The sequence below is a fragment of the Balearica regulorum genome, chromosome 2, assembly GCF_011004875.1.
Source record: "Balearica regulorum gibbericeps isolate bBalReg1 chromosome 2, bBalReg1.pri, whole genome shotgun sequence".
NCBI lineage: Eukaryota > Metazoa > Chordata > Aves > Gruiformes > Gruidae > Balearica > Balearica regulorum.
The window spans coordinates 129,793,291-129,811,962 of record NC_046185.1 but is presented as its reverse complement, the minus strand read 5'-3'; the positions used below and the strand labels follow the sequence as shown (position 1 = coordinate 129,811,962).

Below are 18,672 nucleotides of genomic sequence, written 5' to 3'. Positions count from 1 at the left end.
ATGTGATTAAAGATTGCGGGATAAGGCAAAGTGACTTCCATCAAAGCTAGCAGAAGAACCCCACTTGTGGCCTTGTAATGTTCGAAGGCACAAGAAAGTAGAACGATTTTAAAACAATAATTCAGCTGCTGACCTTTATAACATTACTCTTCTTCCCTTTTCCTGTTTCATCTGCCTTTTAGACCTTGCCTTTCAAACTGCAAATCGTTTAGCATTTGCTGCGGGATTGTATACAATTTTGCACAACAGCAGCGCTGCCATTCTCAGCTGAAATATGTCCACGTACATAACAGCGTAGACACGCAGAAAGCCTACACTTCCCTACAACGCACGCACGTGCTGTAAAAATCGATATAGGCAAGAATCCCATGGACTTTCTGAATGTGTTGACCAAATGTGTTGAAAGTTTGATGGCTCCTCGAGATGTTCAGGTACTAGATGGTTATTTGATGCATACGCAGTATGCCAAACATTATTTTTTTATATCTACTGCGTAGGAGTAGACAGATCACCATGCAGAACGCCAAGATGCTCCTTGGACAAGACGCACTGATCACACATGCTTACAAGTCTGCACAGAATCAAGAGATACATCCAGAATTGCCAGGTATTTGGAAAATATTAGAATTATTCGTAGAAAAAAATGTTCCATAGGAAAAAGAACATCCTAGTATGGTGAATCACAAACAAGTTACAGCTGTAACCAAGTCTGTTCTTGGTAGTTACATGTAGAGGAGATGGAAATAGTCTTCAAGGTAATTCTTTCATCTTATTTTCATTTGGATTGTCTATTGCTGTTATTTATTTCTATTAGTAAAGGTCTGCAGAACTCGCTGCCTGTAGTAGTATCACAGCAGTGCTGCTGGAGGCACAGAACAGAATAATATCTGGCAGTAATTGGCTCTCATGACTCCTAATTTAAGTGATTTATCATCTAGCTTGCCAAAAAGCAGAATCAATTAAACACCACAAAGCACAATCTTCTTTTTTCTCTGTTAACATTCTTGCAGGAAAAAATATTGTTATTATTTTAGTGCTCACACTAGTATCCAGACTCTTCATTCAAGAGAGATTCATGGATGCTGGCAATGCAGCATCCCGTTCCCGATTTTCATACTGCACTACAGCCCATTACACCATTATGATGCAAGCAAACATGGATGCAACCATCAGTGCATACACACCTAGGAGAATGCCCCCTCACATCGAGATCCTCTACAGAAGGCTGCTGTGCCCATCACATGAATGGCCACAGCACTGATTCAGGAAAAGACTTGATCGGGAGCGTAACCTCAGGCATGCAAGTGAAATCAATAAAGCTGCTCCTGAAATGGAGAACGCGCATAGGTTCCTTGCAAAACCAGGGCCTGAAAAAGCTTCCGATATCTTGTCTTTAAAATAGCATGATGCCTCATTCTCCCATGGCTAGTTTACCTCTCTTCTCATGGATATCTCTGAGGACTAAATATTTAGGGATCCTGTGCCTTGCAGAATGCAAAACCAGGAGCAGAAGGAGCAGAGCTGCTGAACCCACTTGGGGAGCAGCAGTAGAGGACAACACTCATGGCTTTATCCAAAGGCCTGACAAAAGAACCAATGTTATAAAGCTGGGGATGAGTAAAGAAATAGGTCACACTAGAACAGTAGAAAGAAGTAGCAGTATGTTGGCAAATTTGCTTGCCTATTTTTATTTTTTTTTTAGCAAACAGATGACCAGAAGCACTGTCTGACCATGACACTACAGCAAGCAGAACTCAATGAGACTTCACTGGCAGCATAGTCATTGAGCAGCCCACATCTACGTTTTAAAACCGCTGTGGTTTTGTAAGCTGATGGCAAATTTCATGCTGATTTCCAGGGGTGGTGGGTCAGGCTATGGGTGAAGAGGCTTTGCCTTTTTGCAGTGCTTCAAATTTTGAAGCCCGGGCAGCACTCTTACTGCAACAGCATACAAAATTTGGGCACTGAACGTTGCCCAGTCATTCCAGTGTGCCGGCTTGTCATCTTCCAAACGCAGGGTAACAGCTGAGCCTAATCAGACTAGACAAATGCATTTTCCCAGCTCCCACTGCAGAATTAGGGAGCTATAATTAATGTTGCATTAGCATTTCCGCTATAAAGTCCTGCTTTTGAAGCTTTAATAATTTGTATTAAAGACCTCCTTACCAAGTGGCCATTTGGCACACAGGGATGAAAACTTACAGAAAAAACAGTTGTCACACTAAATTCAGTAATAAAGGTCTCACTGGTTTCAACTACATAGAACAAGGCCCAGCATTAACTGCTTATCTGTGGTAGCTTAAAAGCCTTGGCAGGGCAGATATACTAATTTTTCCTACCCTGATTTTTACTTATTTTCTGAGCACTGGAATGATGTGCCTGTTTTTGCAGAGCAAGCAGGTGGTTTATGGCCTGGCTAATGAGGCTTTCGTATCTAAGTCTTGGCAGCCATGTCTCCTTGCTGTGACAAGGATGTGCTGCTCTGCCTGGAACTTGAGGTGTGCCTGCAAGTCTACCAATATTGGTATCTGCACCTCCCAGTGCCAAGTTCTATCAAACGCCATATGTGCATGTTATCTTAATGCCAGTTCTTCAAATACTTCCAAAAAGTACCAACTTTTTAATACATTTTAATGTGGAGCTCTAGCTTGGCTGAGTGCCTGAGGGTATGCTGCCACCACTGCAGCTGCAAGGTGATGCAGAGCTATGCAAACCCAGCAGAGGCACCAGGAGAGCAGAAGGGCCTCCCGGCCCAACAATTTGGTTCTCAGGTAGGCTTGCAGGTTATGCTAAGTTTCATGTCACAACAGCTACAGGTAGTCATTGAACAAAATTCATGCCCAGGAATAATAATTGCTTTCTGGAAGCAAGAGCCACAAAAAACTTACCTTGCTGTGTAGACTGTAGGTGTAAAAAGGCTTATATGAGTCTTCCCCTATCTTCCTCATGTGGTAGCACTACCAACACTAAGTACTAGAGGACATCTCCCATCAGCTATGTGCAAAGACGTTCTAAGTTGCAGCCATTCATGTGTCCATGGTCATGTACACAACCCTAGATGGGCTGCTAATCCATTTCTTCAACTCCAAAATAAAGCAATTCAAATCCTGTCTTCAAAAGCACCCCTTCTCTGCACCCAGTTTAGAATTTGACCCAAGGTATTACACAACTAATTGCTAGCTGGATTGCTCAGAGATCCTGTAGCTGACAAAAAGTAAAAAACTTTCAGATTAAACTATTCTATGCAGCATTTTCAGTAGTGTGCTTCCTTATCTTCTCTATAACCCCCTCAAAAACACTGATGAAACCCAAAAATTTCTTAGAGTATTGACTCAAGCCAGCAAATTGTCCTTGTATTAATTTATCTTACTTATTTCTGCACTATTTCAGGCAGCCTAGAGATTCCTGGAAAGAACAGACACCGAAATAATTCTCATTTATGTTAGCATGTGCCATAATTAGCTGGAAGGGTCTGCTTTACTGAGGGCCTCTTTAAACCTTGTCCATCTGGTTACAATCAAATAATCAAAAGAAACAGCAAATGTCTCCTTCAGAATAGCTGTTCCTTACTCATCACAATAGTCAGTTATAAGTAAATAAATCAGCAGAAGTCACATTGCCTGTATGTCATGAAGATGATCAGCTCTGTCCAATACCTGGTCTGATCTCAAACATCACTAAGTAGGGCAGTGCCCAGCACTCTTTTCTCTATTAAGCACAGCCATCAAGCTCTTTAAATAGCACAAGAGCTGCAATTGGGGATTTTTATTCCAACATATAAAAAGGAATGATGTAGTCAGGGCAGAAGTCACTCACATTTCTTAACAGAACTTTTAATATAGCTTACAGCCAGTGCGCTAGTTCCTTGGGTACAGAGCAGCAGGCCTGAAGATGCATTGCTGCTTGTTTTAAGTGTACTTGGGTGTCCTGGTTTCAGCTGAGAGAGTTAATTTTCTTCATAGTAGCTAGTGTGGGGATACATTTTGGATTTGTGCTGGAGACAGCATTGATAATATAGAGATGTTTTTGTTCTATGGACTTATTGTTGAGCAGCGTTTATGCAGGGCCAAGGCCTTTTCTGCTTCTCACACTGCCCTGCCAGCGGGATGGCTGGGGATGCACAAGAAGTTGGGAGGAGACACAGCCAGGACAGGTGACCCAAACTGACCAAAGGAATATTCCATACCATATGACATCATACTCAGTTTATAAGGAGCTTGGGGGAAGGGGGGGGGGGGCGGTGGCAGCGTTCGGAGCGATGGCATTTGTCTTCCCAAGTAACTGTTATGTGTGACAGAGCCCTGCTTTCCTGGGGATGGCTGAACACCTGCCTGCCCGTGGGAAGTGGTGAATGAATTCCTTGCTTTGCTTGTGCACGCGGCTTTTGCTTTACCTATTAAACTGTCTTTATCTCAACCCACGAGTTTTCTCACTTTAACTTTTCTAATTCTCTCCCCCATCCCGATGGGGGGGAGTGAACGAGCGGCTGCGTGGTGCTCAGCTGCCGGCTGGGGTAAAACCACAACATTTTGCATGTGCGCTTAAAACCAAATCTAGCCAGACCAAGCGTACATCTGATTCCTCACCAGAATGGATATATGCTATATGGCCCTAACAACTGAAGGCAAGCATACATGACACATACCCAGATGATCACAGGGCAGTCTACAGAATTCACTGCAGACTAAAGGTGAAACATAACCATTAAAAAGTTAGCAATTACTGCAAACTAAACCTGTTAGCAAGCTGAGCACACAAAGAGGCTGCAGGAAGACATACCGAACACCTTGAACTATCTTGTGAGGTGCTGAGACAGTAACAAACCTTACTTCTTATTCCCTATACCTGGCCATTTTGTTGTGGCTGCTGGTGGTTTCACCTGTGGTCCCATAGTTAAATTACCTGCTGGCTTTTGGACGTCTCTATAATACTTTTCCTGCACCTTGCTGGTCCCTGGTTCCAACCCCTTTCATGCATGCCAGTGTCCTCTCTTTGAAGAGGACAAGTGCTGCTGGCCTGAACCTCTGGGTTTCTCCACAACATGAACTGAGCAGGCCCCTGTAAGAAAAGTTTTCACAGGAACTAGACTAATGATTGATGGAGGTGACCCACAACAGGTCTAGTAAAATTTCAAATATTCTTTATTTACTTGAAAGCTATGATAAGAAAAAGACTCAGAACTGTGCCTTATTTAAATACTAACTTCTGGTACGTCTCAGTAAACTATACCCAGTATCTCTTCCACAGCATCTTCCCTCAGCTGAGGCCCAGGTATTTTCTTCCTCTTGCGTCTGGTGTCTTGAGCCTGTTCAATAAATACCTTTAATTCTGTGCTCTGGCCTTGAAGAAAAATTTCCAGTTGGCTAAAGCCATATGGGTCAGCATTCCCCAGACTTAAGACATCTGTTATTTTTTGTGCCTTTTAATAAAATTAGGCTATTTCAGAGATACTTTGTTTCTGTCTCCTCTCTGAAACAGTTTTCTTTCATGTAGTTCTATCTGCCTAACACTCCTCTTAGATGCAGCTCCATGGCATAAAGTAATCTATATAAACGAAGTAGTACAGATTTCCCTCTCCTTGGTTTTATATGGAAATTGTGCACTCTCTCGTCTCAAAAAACCTAATCATTACAACCTAAGAATTTCCATTATATTGTGGTATCAGTCTATTTTAAAGCTATAAGAAATGCAGTGTTAATTCTTTTTTGAGCTTTTCAAAAGCTCAGTGAAATCCAAACTGATGTTATCAATTATATCATTGCCTCTCCACAGTTTCAAAATTTTGCTTTTCATTTTCCAGGCGTCTTGACTTATTAAAATGAATTGTGCATGTTATTGTGGTTATTCAACAGCTTTTCTAAAATTCCAACATAAGCCGATTTCCAACAGCTGACACAAAATGCCAGTGTAATTAAAATACCGTCATTAAAGGAGAAAGAGTATGAAAATCCCTTTTTATTAATTTTCAAATATAAGACAAGAATTTCTGAATTTGCTTATCCAATGCAAATGATCTCCCCCACGGTCAGTCCCCGCATTAACTCTTACAGATATTTTACATTGTCATAATGGATTGTGTTTAATCACTGCAACATATTAAAATCAGTTTTTGAGAGTTAAAAAGAAGAAAGAAAGAAAATCGGTGACAAGACCCGATGTTGTTCCACGTTCCTTGCAGAGTACCCCTGCGAACACAGCAACTCTGCCATCTCAGAGGCTTTACATTTGTTCATGATTTGTATCCATTTTATGGATTTTATCTTTTTGCACTTCTTAGCCCTCCTAAGGATATGACCTTTCTTGACTCAAGCATTCATCGTGCCACGTGTGTATTCCCACACACGTAACAAGGGTCTCTAGTCAGACTGCGGTACTCTTGCTCATGTCAGATATTATCTTTCTGCACGAGTGCGCAGAGACATTCCTCTGCCTAACAGTAGCCCGTGACCTCGTACCAGACCTGGATTGAAGTGCAAGAACTAATAAGCCAAGCTTTTTGCAATAAACCTAACTGCAGGCCAGGATCCCCTGCTAGCTCAAGTCAAGTCCTCTTCTTCCTTGGGTCATCCACATGCCTTCCACTAGTTAACTAACACTTGATATCAATGGTATAATAGACAATAAAGCAATCAAAACCCTAATCAGAGCCAGAATTTTCCTTTTTACATATGTAACAACAAAGATCCTCCCAGTGCATTTATGAACAGATGAAAATATAAAGTAACCTGCTTAGTAGTATACTGAATAGTAGCTGCTGTAGGCCATGAGAGCAGCGTAGAGAAAGAACTACTTTGCTTTTAAAGTCAGAGCTCTAAATCAGATTGTCAGATGCAACAACAGATGAAAACACAGTAGACAGAACCTCAGGCACGCCGATTACCTGTTTAAATGTTTGCTCTGCATCACAGCCAGCGTGAGTTGGGCACTGAGTTTCTATACAGTAAGTACATTATATGAAGAACCTTTGTTGCACAATTAAGACAGCCACAGCATGAATGCTGGTGGTTGCTTAGTGATGCCAGCTAAACTGCACATTAAGCTCCAGCCTAACAATTTTTTGTTTGTTTTGGTGAGGGGCTTTTTGCTTTTGGTCCTTTTTTTTTTGTGCTTTTGTTGTTGGTGGTGTGTTTTGGTTTGTTTTTTTTTTTTAATACTTCTGATTAGAAAGATTTATGATCTATTAATAAATCCAGTTCTGTTTTCAGCCTACAGGGATGATAGTGCCTTTGCAAAGAGCAAAGCTTCAAACAAAAATCTAAGATTTTTTTTTTCCTGCCAGCACCGTAAGTCCCAATTAACAAAACCAAACGCAACAAACTCAGCCCTTGAGTCAGTTTGCATTTGTAATATACTACTTCTACATGCAGTAGAGGCTGAAAAAGCAACCTGTAAAACTGTGAAGTGACTATCAATACAATGGGCTTCAATGCATAATAAGGCCAATCAGCACTTTTTCACAACAAGATGCTTTGTTTTGGTCCTTACAGGACAAAGTCTCTAACAAGCAGTATGCTGGTTAAAAATGAAGTTACTGTAACTGCAGACTGCCAAAGACTTCTATGTTTCTGTCAGTATAAAACCCTCAGCTTACTCCCTTCATCCAGAACATCCAAGATTTTAATTCACAAACCTTGATGGGTACAACTCTGACTAAGAGTATGTAATTTTACTATCAGTGATTCTGTACAATCTGCTAGAAGGCCTGGTATACATTCATGTGTGTCTTGTTCATTTTACAATTACTTAATTTCAATTACAATTACTTAAGTAATTAATTCCAATTACAATTCATTAATTAATTCAATTACAATTAATTAATTTCAATTACAATTACTTAATTTTGGCATTAAAGATTCCTCTAACTGCAGTTTTAAAATCCCACTTTGTTCCAATGCTTATGTAAAAGACAGTTGTACCAGTTCCACTTTAGAAACCAATTTAGTTTTGCGTAATGCACTGCCTTGCACCACCATTATCTTCATCTTCTACTACAGGTTAGAACGAGTCAGCCACGGAAATTCCTGGAAGAAAAAAAAAAAACAGAATAAAAAATATCAGAATGGACAAACAGTAAGAGGAAGAGGATACAAATATGTATTAACTACCAGATGGAATCCACAGGAAATAAAGACTGCTCAAAAACATATTGTCTCATATTGTCAGGAAGGGAAAGGAACAACCATAAATTCTGGAAACAGTCATTAAAGACACTATGCATTAATACAAAAAACAAGGAAAGCAGATGGCACAGTGAAAAGCACCCATTCTCCTATCTCCCAAATCTAAAGACAATCTTTCTGCCTTGCAACTATCTCTGCAGTTTAAGTGATACTTCCTGAGGATTTCAGAGGCTTGCCCACATGCAGCTCGCAGAAAAAGAAAGGAAAACGTATAAATACCTGTTTCTTTCTCTCAGACTGTGGATCAATCATTACATTTATAAGAGAAGGTGTTTGCTTGTCAGTGATGCTTGCTTTCAGAGCATTCTGCAATTCTTCTGGCGTTTTAACAAAGTATCCTTTACCTCCAAAGGCAGACATAATTTCCTCATAGTGTGAATTTGGCAGGAGAGAAACAGGAGGTACACTGTAATGAAAAGGAAAACCTCTGATTAATGGCAGGGAAGAATTGCCAGACTGACCAATTTAATTACTTCAGCACTGATTTTAAAGTGTAAGATATTTATTGTGCTGGCCTGATGAATTCTTCTGGGCTGGAAGAACTATGTTTCCTATACCACTTCAGCTACGTTTATAGAGTAGCATGCTCATTTTCATCTTCTGGAGACATTCCTGAGCAAAGCTTTAGACTAATTCTCTTGGTACAGAGATCTCAGCTCCAGAAGCAGCAGCCCAGTTTAAATTCACAATGCAAGTCTCAGGTAATTTTGGAGATTGTTGTGATTTTGGAGGGTAGCCCACTATGAACTCTGTTCTGGGTGGCCTGAACTACTGCAGGAACCTGAGACAATTAATAGAGTCATCTCTCTGTTGCACTGTTGTGTAAACAATAGTCTGGAATTAGGTTGGTTGCTTGCTTTTTGTAACTGGTTCTTTCTTATATGAACTTAGCCTAGGATTGAGTTCAATCTGGATCACAAAGCATTAGAAGTGAAGAGAACGATCATTTTGGTCACTTCTTCCTTAATTAACAGGACATACTTTGAAGATTCTCACCATGTAGCAGGATCTCCAAACTTTAGCATCTCCTTCCAGGCATCTGCATCCAAACCAGTATAAATCCCATTGTTGTTTATTATGATAATCAGGATTGGCAAGTTGTATCTACAAAAAGATGCATTTGGAAGAATTCTGAAATACTTGCTGTTGTGGTTTAACCCAGCAGGCAGCTAAAACAACCACACAGCTGTTTGCTTGCTCCCCACCTCCCAGTGGGATGGGGGAGACAATTGAAAAGAAAAAGGTAAAACTCGTGGGTTGAGATAAAAACAGTTTAATAGGACAGAAAAGGAAGAAGATGACAACAAGTACTACTACTACTGCTAAAAGAGTACACAAAATAAGTGATGCACAGCACAACTGGTCACCACCTGGGCCCAATGCTCAGCTAGTTCCTTAAGCCACACTGCCTCCCAGCCAACACCCACCCCCCTCCCCCGTTATATAGTGAGCACGATGTCATATGGTATGGACTATCCCTTCGGCCAGTTTGGGTCACCTGTCCTGGCTGTGCCTCCTCCCAGCTTCTTGGTCACCCCCCACCTTCTCATTGGCCAGGCAGTATGAGAAGCTGAAAAGTCCCTGACTGTTTGGCAACAACTAAAATATCAGTGTGTTATCAACATTATTCTCATCCTAAATCTGAAGCACAGCACTATACCAGCTGCTAGGAAGAAAATTTAACTCCATCCCAGCCAAAACCAGGACACTTGCATCTTTCTGTTAAGGTGTTAAGAGTGCTACTTTTCCTTAAAAGGAAAACAAATAAATAAAAAAAGAATTTAAAAAAACCCAAAAAATCCCAACTGAAACATGATCTATTTATCACTGGTAACACATTAAGTCATAACAGCATAAAACCAACTACATATATTTTTTGGCTTGTTTTCACGTGCTTTTAAGAGTACCCCATCTAACAGCAGCGTCCTTGGCCTTCTCATTAACTGGATCCTGGCAATATATGAAGAGGGTCTTCTTGAACAAAAAACAGTTACCTGCAAATAGTCTCCACCTCCATCCCAGAAAATCCAAATGCACTATCTCCCTCTATGCAGACGACTCGCTTTTCAGGTGTTCGGTCTTTAGCTACCATTGCAGCTGCTATAGCAAAACCCAATCCAACTCCCATCGTTCCAAAAGTACCTGCATCAAGCCTAAAGGGGAAAATAGAGAATTACTATCCCTTTATTTCTACTCAAACTTTTAAGTTAATCCATGGTGACCTGTCTTTACTTTTAATAATTTGCCATATACTATTAAAATACTGTTTCATAAACAATTGGTATAGAGAGATACTAGATGTATTTTTTATTATATTCGATCAAACTTTTGGTAAGACTGCAAATGTTTTAATGATATAAGCATACTGGAACTCTAATTAAAATTAAGACCTCTTATACACTAGTGGTACTACAATAAAGAACTATTATTGTATGCTTTTAGCTTGCATAGTAACAATATTTCAAAAACATTCAATTACTGTAGAGATAGGCAGACTACATGAAATCTTTCTATATTTAATTCCTTGAAAATATAACTAGAAGTCTGAAAGCCATCCGTTAAATACTGCTGTTCAAATTTTAGTCTTCTGTTCAACTTTTGAAATCAAATTGAAAGCTGTAATTATGTTAGATCATTTCAGTCAGAAGCACATAATGGATATAGAAGTACATAAAGAACTAGATTATTCTAGGGTTAACTTTTCAAATTTGCTTTCAGATATGCACAACGCAATCTGAAAAAGCAACCATTAACATTACTATGCTCTTACTTGAAATAAGGGGGAAAAAACCCCGCAAATTCTTCCCCCAATTTTAATGGAAGTAGGGTTTTTGTTTGGTTGGTTGTTTTTTGTTTACAAAGAAGTATTTAGGTTCACTTATGACTTTAGTGCTACTCTCACAAGAGGGTACAAGCTTCACAGTCAGATCAAAAGTTTCACCTCACCAGACAGAACTCACTTTTTCCCCTCATTCAAGAAACAGCACTTAATTCCTACTTACTTAAATTAGATTACGCATAATGATTAAAGTGACATACAAACACTTCCAAATTTGAGTGCCAACATTTTAGGCGTGCATGTTTACAGGAAAGTGTGCCCGATATATAATCCAATTTTCAAAACAAGTTGATTCTTCTTAGGTTTTCCTTGTTTTTAAGTGTGTTTCAAAGAAAAACTCTTCGTATGAATTCTTTACAGCATGAGAATCCCAACGATTGGTTTTATTTAAAATCAGTATTTATCACAGACTCTGAGCACAGCAATAAACATCTAGATCAGGGGATTCAACATGATGCTCCTCACTCACTTTCCGCAAAAGAGAGAGAAACTATCGCCGTTCCATTGCAAAGCACACAGACAAGTTGCAGAGAATTGTTAAAATCTATGACATGACATCATTATATGAATGAAAAACTTCCCTTAACTCCTCTCCCAACATACTAAACTTTTATTTTTTATTTAGGACCTTTAAAAAAGGATTAAAAAAAATTCTGGATCATCATACTTCTCAGCTAAATGAAAAAAATTATACATAGATCTAGCCTGTTGAGTCAGCACAACAAAGAAAATACCACACCTTTGACGGGGATAGTAATTTGGAAGCATAGTTCGTCCAATGTCCATGGTATTTGCTCCCTCACTTACTAAGATGCAGTCCTTGGGTATCAGTTCTCTGATGTGATGAAAGACTGTGTAGTAATTCATAGGCAGCAATTTCTGTAACGCTAATCCCTTAAAAATAAGAGATATTAGTAACTCCTATGCATAGAATTTATAATAAGGTGCAGTAGTAAGACATGTAAATAATAACGATGGAAATAACAATGCACTCTGCTAGGTAAGGTTGAAGTATTTGGTCTTCCATGCACTACATCAAAGCCATTCCTTCCGTATCTATCCTGGTGACGCAATGTATTTATCAGAGGCTCACTCAGCTCAGCAACCCTTGGATGGCCTATCATTAAAAATCAGTTTAACCTGAGAGGCATGTGAAATTTTTCTGCACATTTGAGTACTGATAGCCCTAACTGAGTTGTCATCTGTATGCTGGGAGGGAGTTCAAAGGAGTGATCTGCTAGAAATTATTTGGTTTAGATCCCTATCTTGGAAACATGCACCTGAACTTGCAGAATATGAACTGCACAGAAGTTAGGCATATGCCAAGCATCTGTGGTCTTTTGGCCTTAATAGCTACTTGCTTTTAACATAGATCATACTTCCACCAGCATTACTAAACAGCTAAACAGCACAATTACAGAAGAAAAGAATGCATCTTCACATAAGCTAGCTTTCACTTGGAGTATCTGCCCATTGCTTAGAAGTCACCGCACGTGATACAGTAGCTCTCACTGTGGTGGTCTGCTACTGGCTTTAATAACCCCATCCCAAAGTTCCATGACTTCCACATAGTCTGAATTCATACAAAACCTAGAATACCTAACTTACAATTAAGACTTAACTTACAGTTCATAAGCCAGACAAGAGTAAGGCAGTAAGAGTAAACCAGAATGGCATAAATTTTCAAAGTCTGGGAAATATGACTGTCAGAAGTAATGGAGGAGCCTGGATACAGACCAATGACAGAAGTGACTGTGCATCAGTACCTGTTAAAGTGAGAAACTTCCTCTTTTTAATATAACACTACCTTTGATCTTTCCTCATTGGTAGATATTTTCTCTCTCAGCTTCTTCCACCACTCTGAATTAGAAGGATATTTCAGTGGTCTTTTGCTGAATTCTTCTAAGAGCTGAAACAACATTGAAATGTTGCAGAGATTTCTTCCAATATAATTAAAAAAACATCACGAGCATCAAGAATAACATTACCAAGAAAGATCCCAGCACAATCACAATAACACTTATCAGAATCTTTAACATTTAATTTGGGAATAGACTGGATGCACAGCATGAGTATGTTGCCTGAAATATGGTTTTCCTTGAACAGTTTTTTAGTTTCTTTCTTCTTTTTTTTTTTAACTGGTAACTTACTTATATATAAATAAATCAGAGGAAATTAAGGTCAAAACAAGAGGACACTTGACATTACATTACCTGCTTAGTCACAGTGTTTATGTCACCTAACAAAATTGCAGCTGGCCTCACATTATTCCCAAGCTCTTCTGCACAAATATCAATCTATATTTCAAAAAGAAAGACCACCATTAACTCAAGGATTATTAAAGAGATTTTTGGTTTTTTTCAGTTCAAGTGAGGAACATTGTCTAACAACGTCTTCATACATTGTTTCGGCTGTACAGATAACTACTTCTGCCTTTCATTAAAATGACATCAGGAAATGCTTTATTCAAAGTAAAATCCTATGGTACATACTCGTTTTAATAAAAATTCATGTATATCCTTAAAATTGACTGCTTGCTTCTTTCAAGCTCTTTCAGACAGTATAGACCTTTATAACAACATTAAGGAGAAGGAGGTGATTTTAGTGGCAATTATGTGAGAACTAAAAATCTAGGCTTAGGTAAACCCTCAAAGCCTATTCAAAGCAGTAATTTTCTTACTGAGAAAAGTTTGTGTATGCCAACTTGTGTGGCAGTAAGAATTTAGCTAGTATGAAGAAATTGAAAAGTAAATTGCGACCACTGAAGAAGCTTCCCCACTTTATCAGTCACGTACAAGACCTCTAAGGTCACATGGAATACTAATTTATGACCAAGTCACACAGACCATGAACTGAATCAGTGTTTTAATACTAACTCTTGACAGTGGAAAAAAGTGACTGTGAGATGAAAAAATACTTTACATTCTTTAGAAAAAAGGAAACATAAAAGATGTATTATAAGTCAAAAGGCATTCTAGCTTAAAAATTTATGCTATTCCTCAGGAAAAGATGCAAAGTTTGGAAGCTGAGAGTATGTTCTAGATCACTGAAGGGAGGCCAGTCAGCACATGGAAATCAACTACTACTCTTTGATCACAGACTCTAAGGGGATTTTAAGGACATAAACAATTTAACAACTTGTATTTCTAAGAGCTGGCAGATTGCCAAATACATTAATTAGTTAAATAGCCTTTCCTTCTCTTATTAAGATTTCTGAGTGACTGTGCTCTTATGATGACTGACTCTGGATCTGAAAGTAACTCTATTTCAAAAAAATCCAGCTGAGAGAGCAGTCAAACAGTATGAAAAGTTTCCCAATTTCAAGAAAATTTGCTTTCAGTCACGGAAGTTCCAGTGTTCCAAAGATCACACAGGTATCATGAGTCTAATCCTGTATTAGTCAACTACATAGAAGCGTCTGTCCTCCTCATTACAGCAGCACCAAGTCCTTGATAGCTGGAACCATTTTTATAAAAAATAAGTAAAAAGATAATTAAAATCAGAACTATTTCTGAAGAACTACCATAACTACATGCGCTGTACTGCACTGTCCATAGGGCTGTATTTAGCACATGAAGTACATTACCAACGTAATTTACAGTAATTGGTCTAGGCAATGCTAGAACACCGAGGATTTCCTTCAAGTGATAATCACTTTCCTGCTTACCTGAATAACCTTCACATCTTGTTGAAACCTTGGTGGAAGACCAAAATGCAAAATCCAATTCAATCTTGCACCAAGCAAGATGATCACATCAGCGTGTTGTAATGCCCTAATAAAGGGAAATAAGAGAATCAGAAAGGGGAATTATTATTAAATTTAATAGTATTTTCAAAATTAGAAGCAATCCTAACCACCACAACAAACCCCAGAATATAATCCTTCTTTTCTCTAAGCCGCTTGCTTAGCTCCAAAACCATGTATCCTTTTACAGAGCCAATCTTCAAGCCATTCTTAAGTTTAGGAACTCGAGAAGAAAACGAATTACTATTTTCCTAATACACTGTGTTTGGGAACAGAATCATTGCACTAGGAGACCAACAAGACGTTATAATGATGCTGAGGTTAAAGCAAAAGGCTCACTACTGTGATATTGGCAACAGCAGGAGCCAAAATTAAGATTGCTGTGGACCTCTCATTTTAGACTCCTGTTAGATTACTTTTCAGCTGGGCAGATAGTATTTGGCATGTTCTTTTATTCTCCATTTTTCTTAACAGCATGCTTAACAGTGATAAAGCTAAGATGCTCAACAACAGACAATATTTTAATCTCAAAGTATATAAATGCTCCATCTGCAAGCTGACTCTGTGCACACTCATACCTAGTAGGGTTCTTATAGTTCGTTCACATTAATTTTGTAAAAAGCCAGAAAGAGCTCTTAAAAGTTACTTTAAACACAGTCCTTCAATGTAGTTTGAAATACCTTATTTTTCTTTTTAACTAAACTGCAATTTAGTGACAGCATATTGCAAACCCCATGCAGAGACAGCAGATAGCAAAACTTCAACTGCAACGTGTGCATCTTAAGCTTCTGTTTATGATGTTAAAATAAAAAGCTAGTAGTTTGTCTAGTGCACTCAATTAAATGTTTAACATAAACTGTTTACCGGTTTCATTTTAAGTTATGAAATACACCGATACATCTACTTGCCATAGGTTTCACAGTTACAGAATATTAGCTCTCAGATAAAGCATCTTCCTGGCCAGCATTCTAAGCATTGTCAAAAGTGATCCACCTAAATCTGTTGTCTCTTTCCAAGCAAGATCTTCAGTGCTCTAAAATGAGGTGCAAAATGTGGCTGAAAAAAATTTTTGTTGTCTGCATTTTGTCTTCCCTGGCATCTGTAGACCACCACAATTCCTAGTTGTTTCTCAGATGTTAGGATTAGAAGCCTTGTTTTATATTTACGTTGATCTTGCTGCAGCTACACAATTTGGATGGTTATCAGGAACTACTCCTTTTGCCATTGGTGTAGGCAAAAAAGGCAGTCCACAAAGGTCCACCAACTTTCTGATGTTGTTTTCAGCATGTGAATAAGCAGCACCTGAATGAAATGAAAGAGACTACTTAATACTACAGAAACCTACTATATTCGCTTGAATTTCAATTAACCTGATAACATTAGTGGCAGAAAGAGTACTATTTCCCAGTATGAAAGTTACTTGCTATTTTTCATTCTGGAGAACTCAAAACATAAGCCAAACTACAGGTTCAAATTTCCCCTATTTTTGACAAAAGCTTTTCTTTTGTAAGACTTCAGCTGAACTATTTAGTTATTTCTGTAAAGCAGGGCAGGGAAAAATAGGAGATTCTTTTATCTAAAATGACACTTTTGAGTGGGTGAAGTTCAGTATTTTTGGGCACAGACTTCTGCAGCAGCAACAGATGATGACCTTTGTGTTCCGTCATGTCAGTTTTTGCCTGCCCCCTGCATGTTGTTTTATCAAGTGCTCCATAACAATCTGTCCAAACAGGTCTACTACAAGCCTTTAACAAAAAAAAGAGCTCAAAGACCACCTTGTAAAGATATGTGTTTGTGGATACATTTATGGTGATACTACCTTCAGTATAAGGCTGATGAATTAAGGTAGCCCAGGCAATCTAGAATAACTGACTGGTCCTTGTGCAATGACTTAAGTCCATGAGTCTTAAACCCTGAATAATAAACTTCTGTATTTCTTCCAAAAATTCTGTTAACAACAATATATAGCACAAAGTCCAGGTAACAATTAAGAATCTACTTACAAATGTGACATCAACAAAACACATATCTATGTATTTGTGTTTTCTACCTTTCACTTTCAAAGAACATCCTTTTGTTCATGTGTATCACGCCAGAGAGAGGAGACAAAACCCCCTCTCCTGATCTACCTTCTGTCTACTATTTCATTCCCTAATCGATGATAATATCCATCTCATCTCAATCATTTCACTCCCTGATTAAACATAGAACCCACATCTACAGGAAAACAGCCTGGGCGAAACAAGTTGGTTATTTCAATTCTGTTCCTTAGCAGACATGTATCTTCAACAGAAATGCCACTGTAGTGACTAACATTCCACAAGGAGGGACAAAAGTGAACCAGCACAGAGTATAATTATCCTCTATCTTTAGGAACACCTCTATTTCAGGAATGAAATACACTGGCAGAGTACAATGGAAAGTCTGTAAAACAGCAACAATAGCAACACCTGCTGTTTCGCTTCATGTTTCCACACAGGTAGGCTGGCACTTTCAGCAAGTCCAAATGGGAAAATGACCTTTGGCTATTCTGATTCTTGCTATATATGCCAGAGCATCACACAGAGAATATCACTTCTGTATTCTAATAGAATTTGCTTGGAATTTTGGAAGTGATCCTTAGTATTGGCTTATGACAATGGTTATCTGGGGTTTTTTTCTACTTAAACTTGTATTTTATCAAGGAAGTGATCCTTATTCCTTTATTAAGGAAGTGATCCTTAGTATTGGCTTATGACAATGGTTATCTGGGGTTTTTTTCTACTTAAACTTGTATTTTATCAATTGACTTATATCTTAAACTAGATGAAAAAGACATCAGTTATACAACAGAATAAAAATATTCTAAAACCAGAGCAGATTTTAACATCAAATTTCAAAGAAGTTTGTTTGTGGGGGGGGGAGTTGTGTTTGTTTGTTTAATAGGAAAGGAGATGGCTAACATTTATGGGGAAAAGAAGTCACTTTGGTTGTTTTTCTTGACAAGAACGTGTACAGTTCAAAGCATGCTACCTTTGCCAATGATTAGCAGAGGCTGCTTGGAACGAGCAATGATAGACGCTGCTTCGGATACAGCAGAGAATTCAGCCATGCTGACAGGAGGTGGCAGGCAGCATTCCACGTACCTGGAAGTCAAGCAACATGAAAGAGGTTCTTTAAAAAATACAAAACAAGAAATGTTGAAAGATAAAACCTCTTGTTTAGCATAAAACTGCAATTGCTACATACCATGTTACAGTATTTATCAGAACAGGATATACATATACATATATATTTTAAAATAGGCTTTGAAGGTTTTCTTGCATGTTTCTTTAATCTTGTAGATAGTGTTGTTCCAGAGATTTACAAAGTGACATCATTGTATTACCATCATATTAATTCATTCCTTTTTCGCACATGTTGTTACCACATGTTACGATGGAACGTAACAGGCTGAATTTAAAGGCTGGATTTTTAGTATCATCTCAACCCTGTAGCAAATTATTTGATCTACTGCTCTTGTTTATGTTTTTCTTGCTTAAAGAAAATACAAAAGTAACTTAAAACTAAAATTTCTTTTATTCAGTGACTTGAAAAACAATGAATATAATCTTTACGCACTTGACAGAGCTCTTATTCACCTGAAGATTCACAAAATCACCAGGTATGTCAATATAGCAGGAACCTGGACGACCATATATGCTGGTTCTTACAGCCTAGAAAACAGATAATCACAGTTTTAACCACTATTTGAAAGGATTTAAAAAATTTTTATGTGTAAAAACCAAGAAAACCCTTCTGTATGCTGAGAAGGAACACGCTGTTTCATATTGCTGAACCACCACAGGGAAAGCTCCCATAGATTGATTTATACTAATAAATTCAAGTTTTGAGAGCCATTTACATTTTCCCCTATACGCCAGCTGAAG

The 18,672-nt window shown here is 38.4% G+C and overlaps 1 protein-coding gene across 3 annotated transcripts in view; it reads right to left on the bottom strand.

The window, feature by feature from the left end:
* Positions 1-7,325: 7,325 nt before the first annotated feature.
* Positions 7,326-18,672, bottom strand: part of HACL1 (2-hydroxyacyl-CoA lyase 1) — a 23,134-nt gene continuing 11,787 nt past the window's right edge. For all 3 annotated transcript variants that reach the window (XM_075745882.1, XM_075745884.1, XM_075745883.1), the window contains 12 exons: positions 18,365-18,459; positions 17,777-17,889; positions 15,931-16,066; positions 14,687-14,792; positions 13,233-13,316; positions 12,827-12,928; positions 11,759-11,913; positions 10,175-10,333; positions 9,177-9,284; positions 8,400-8,586; positions 7,835-8,021; positions 7,326-7,742 (listed from right to left, as the gene is read on the bottom strand). In XM_075745882.1, the coding sequence (XP_075601997.1) occupies positions 7,989-8,021; positions 8,400-8,586; positions 9,177-9,284; positions 10,175-10,333; positions 11,759-11,913; positions 12,827-12,928; positions 13,233-13,316; positions 14,687-14,792; positions 15,931-16,066; positions 17,777-17,889; positions 18,365-18,459 (1,278 nt within the window). In that variant the 3' untranslated portion in view covers positions 7,326-7,742; positions 7,835-7,988. The remainder of the gene's footprint in view (positions 7,743-7,834; positions 8,022-8,399; positions 8,587-9,176; positions 9,285-10,174; positions 10,334-11,758; positions 11,914-12,826; positions 12,929-13,232; positions 13,317-14,686; positions 14,793-15,930; positions 16,067-17,776; positions 17,890-18,364; positions 18,460-18,672) is intronic.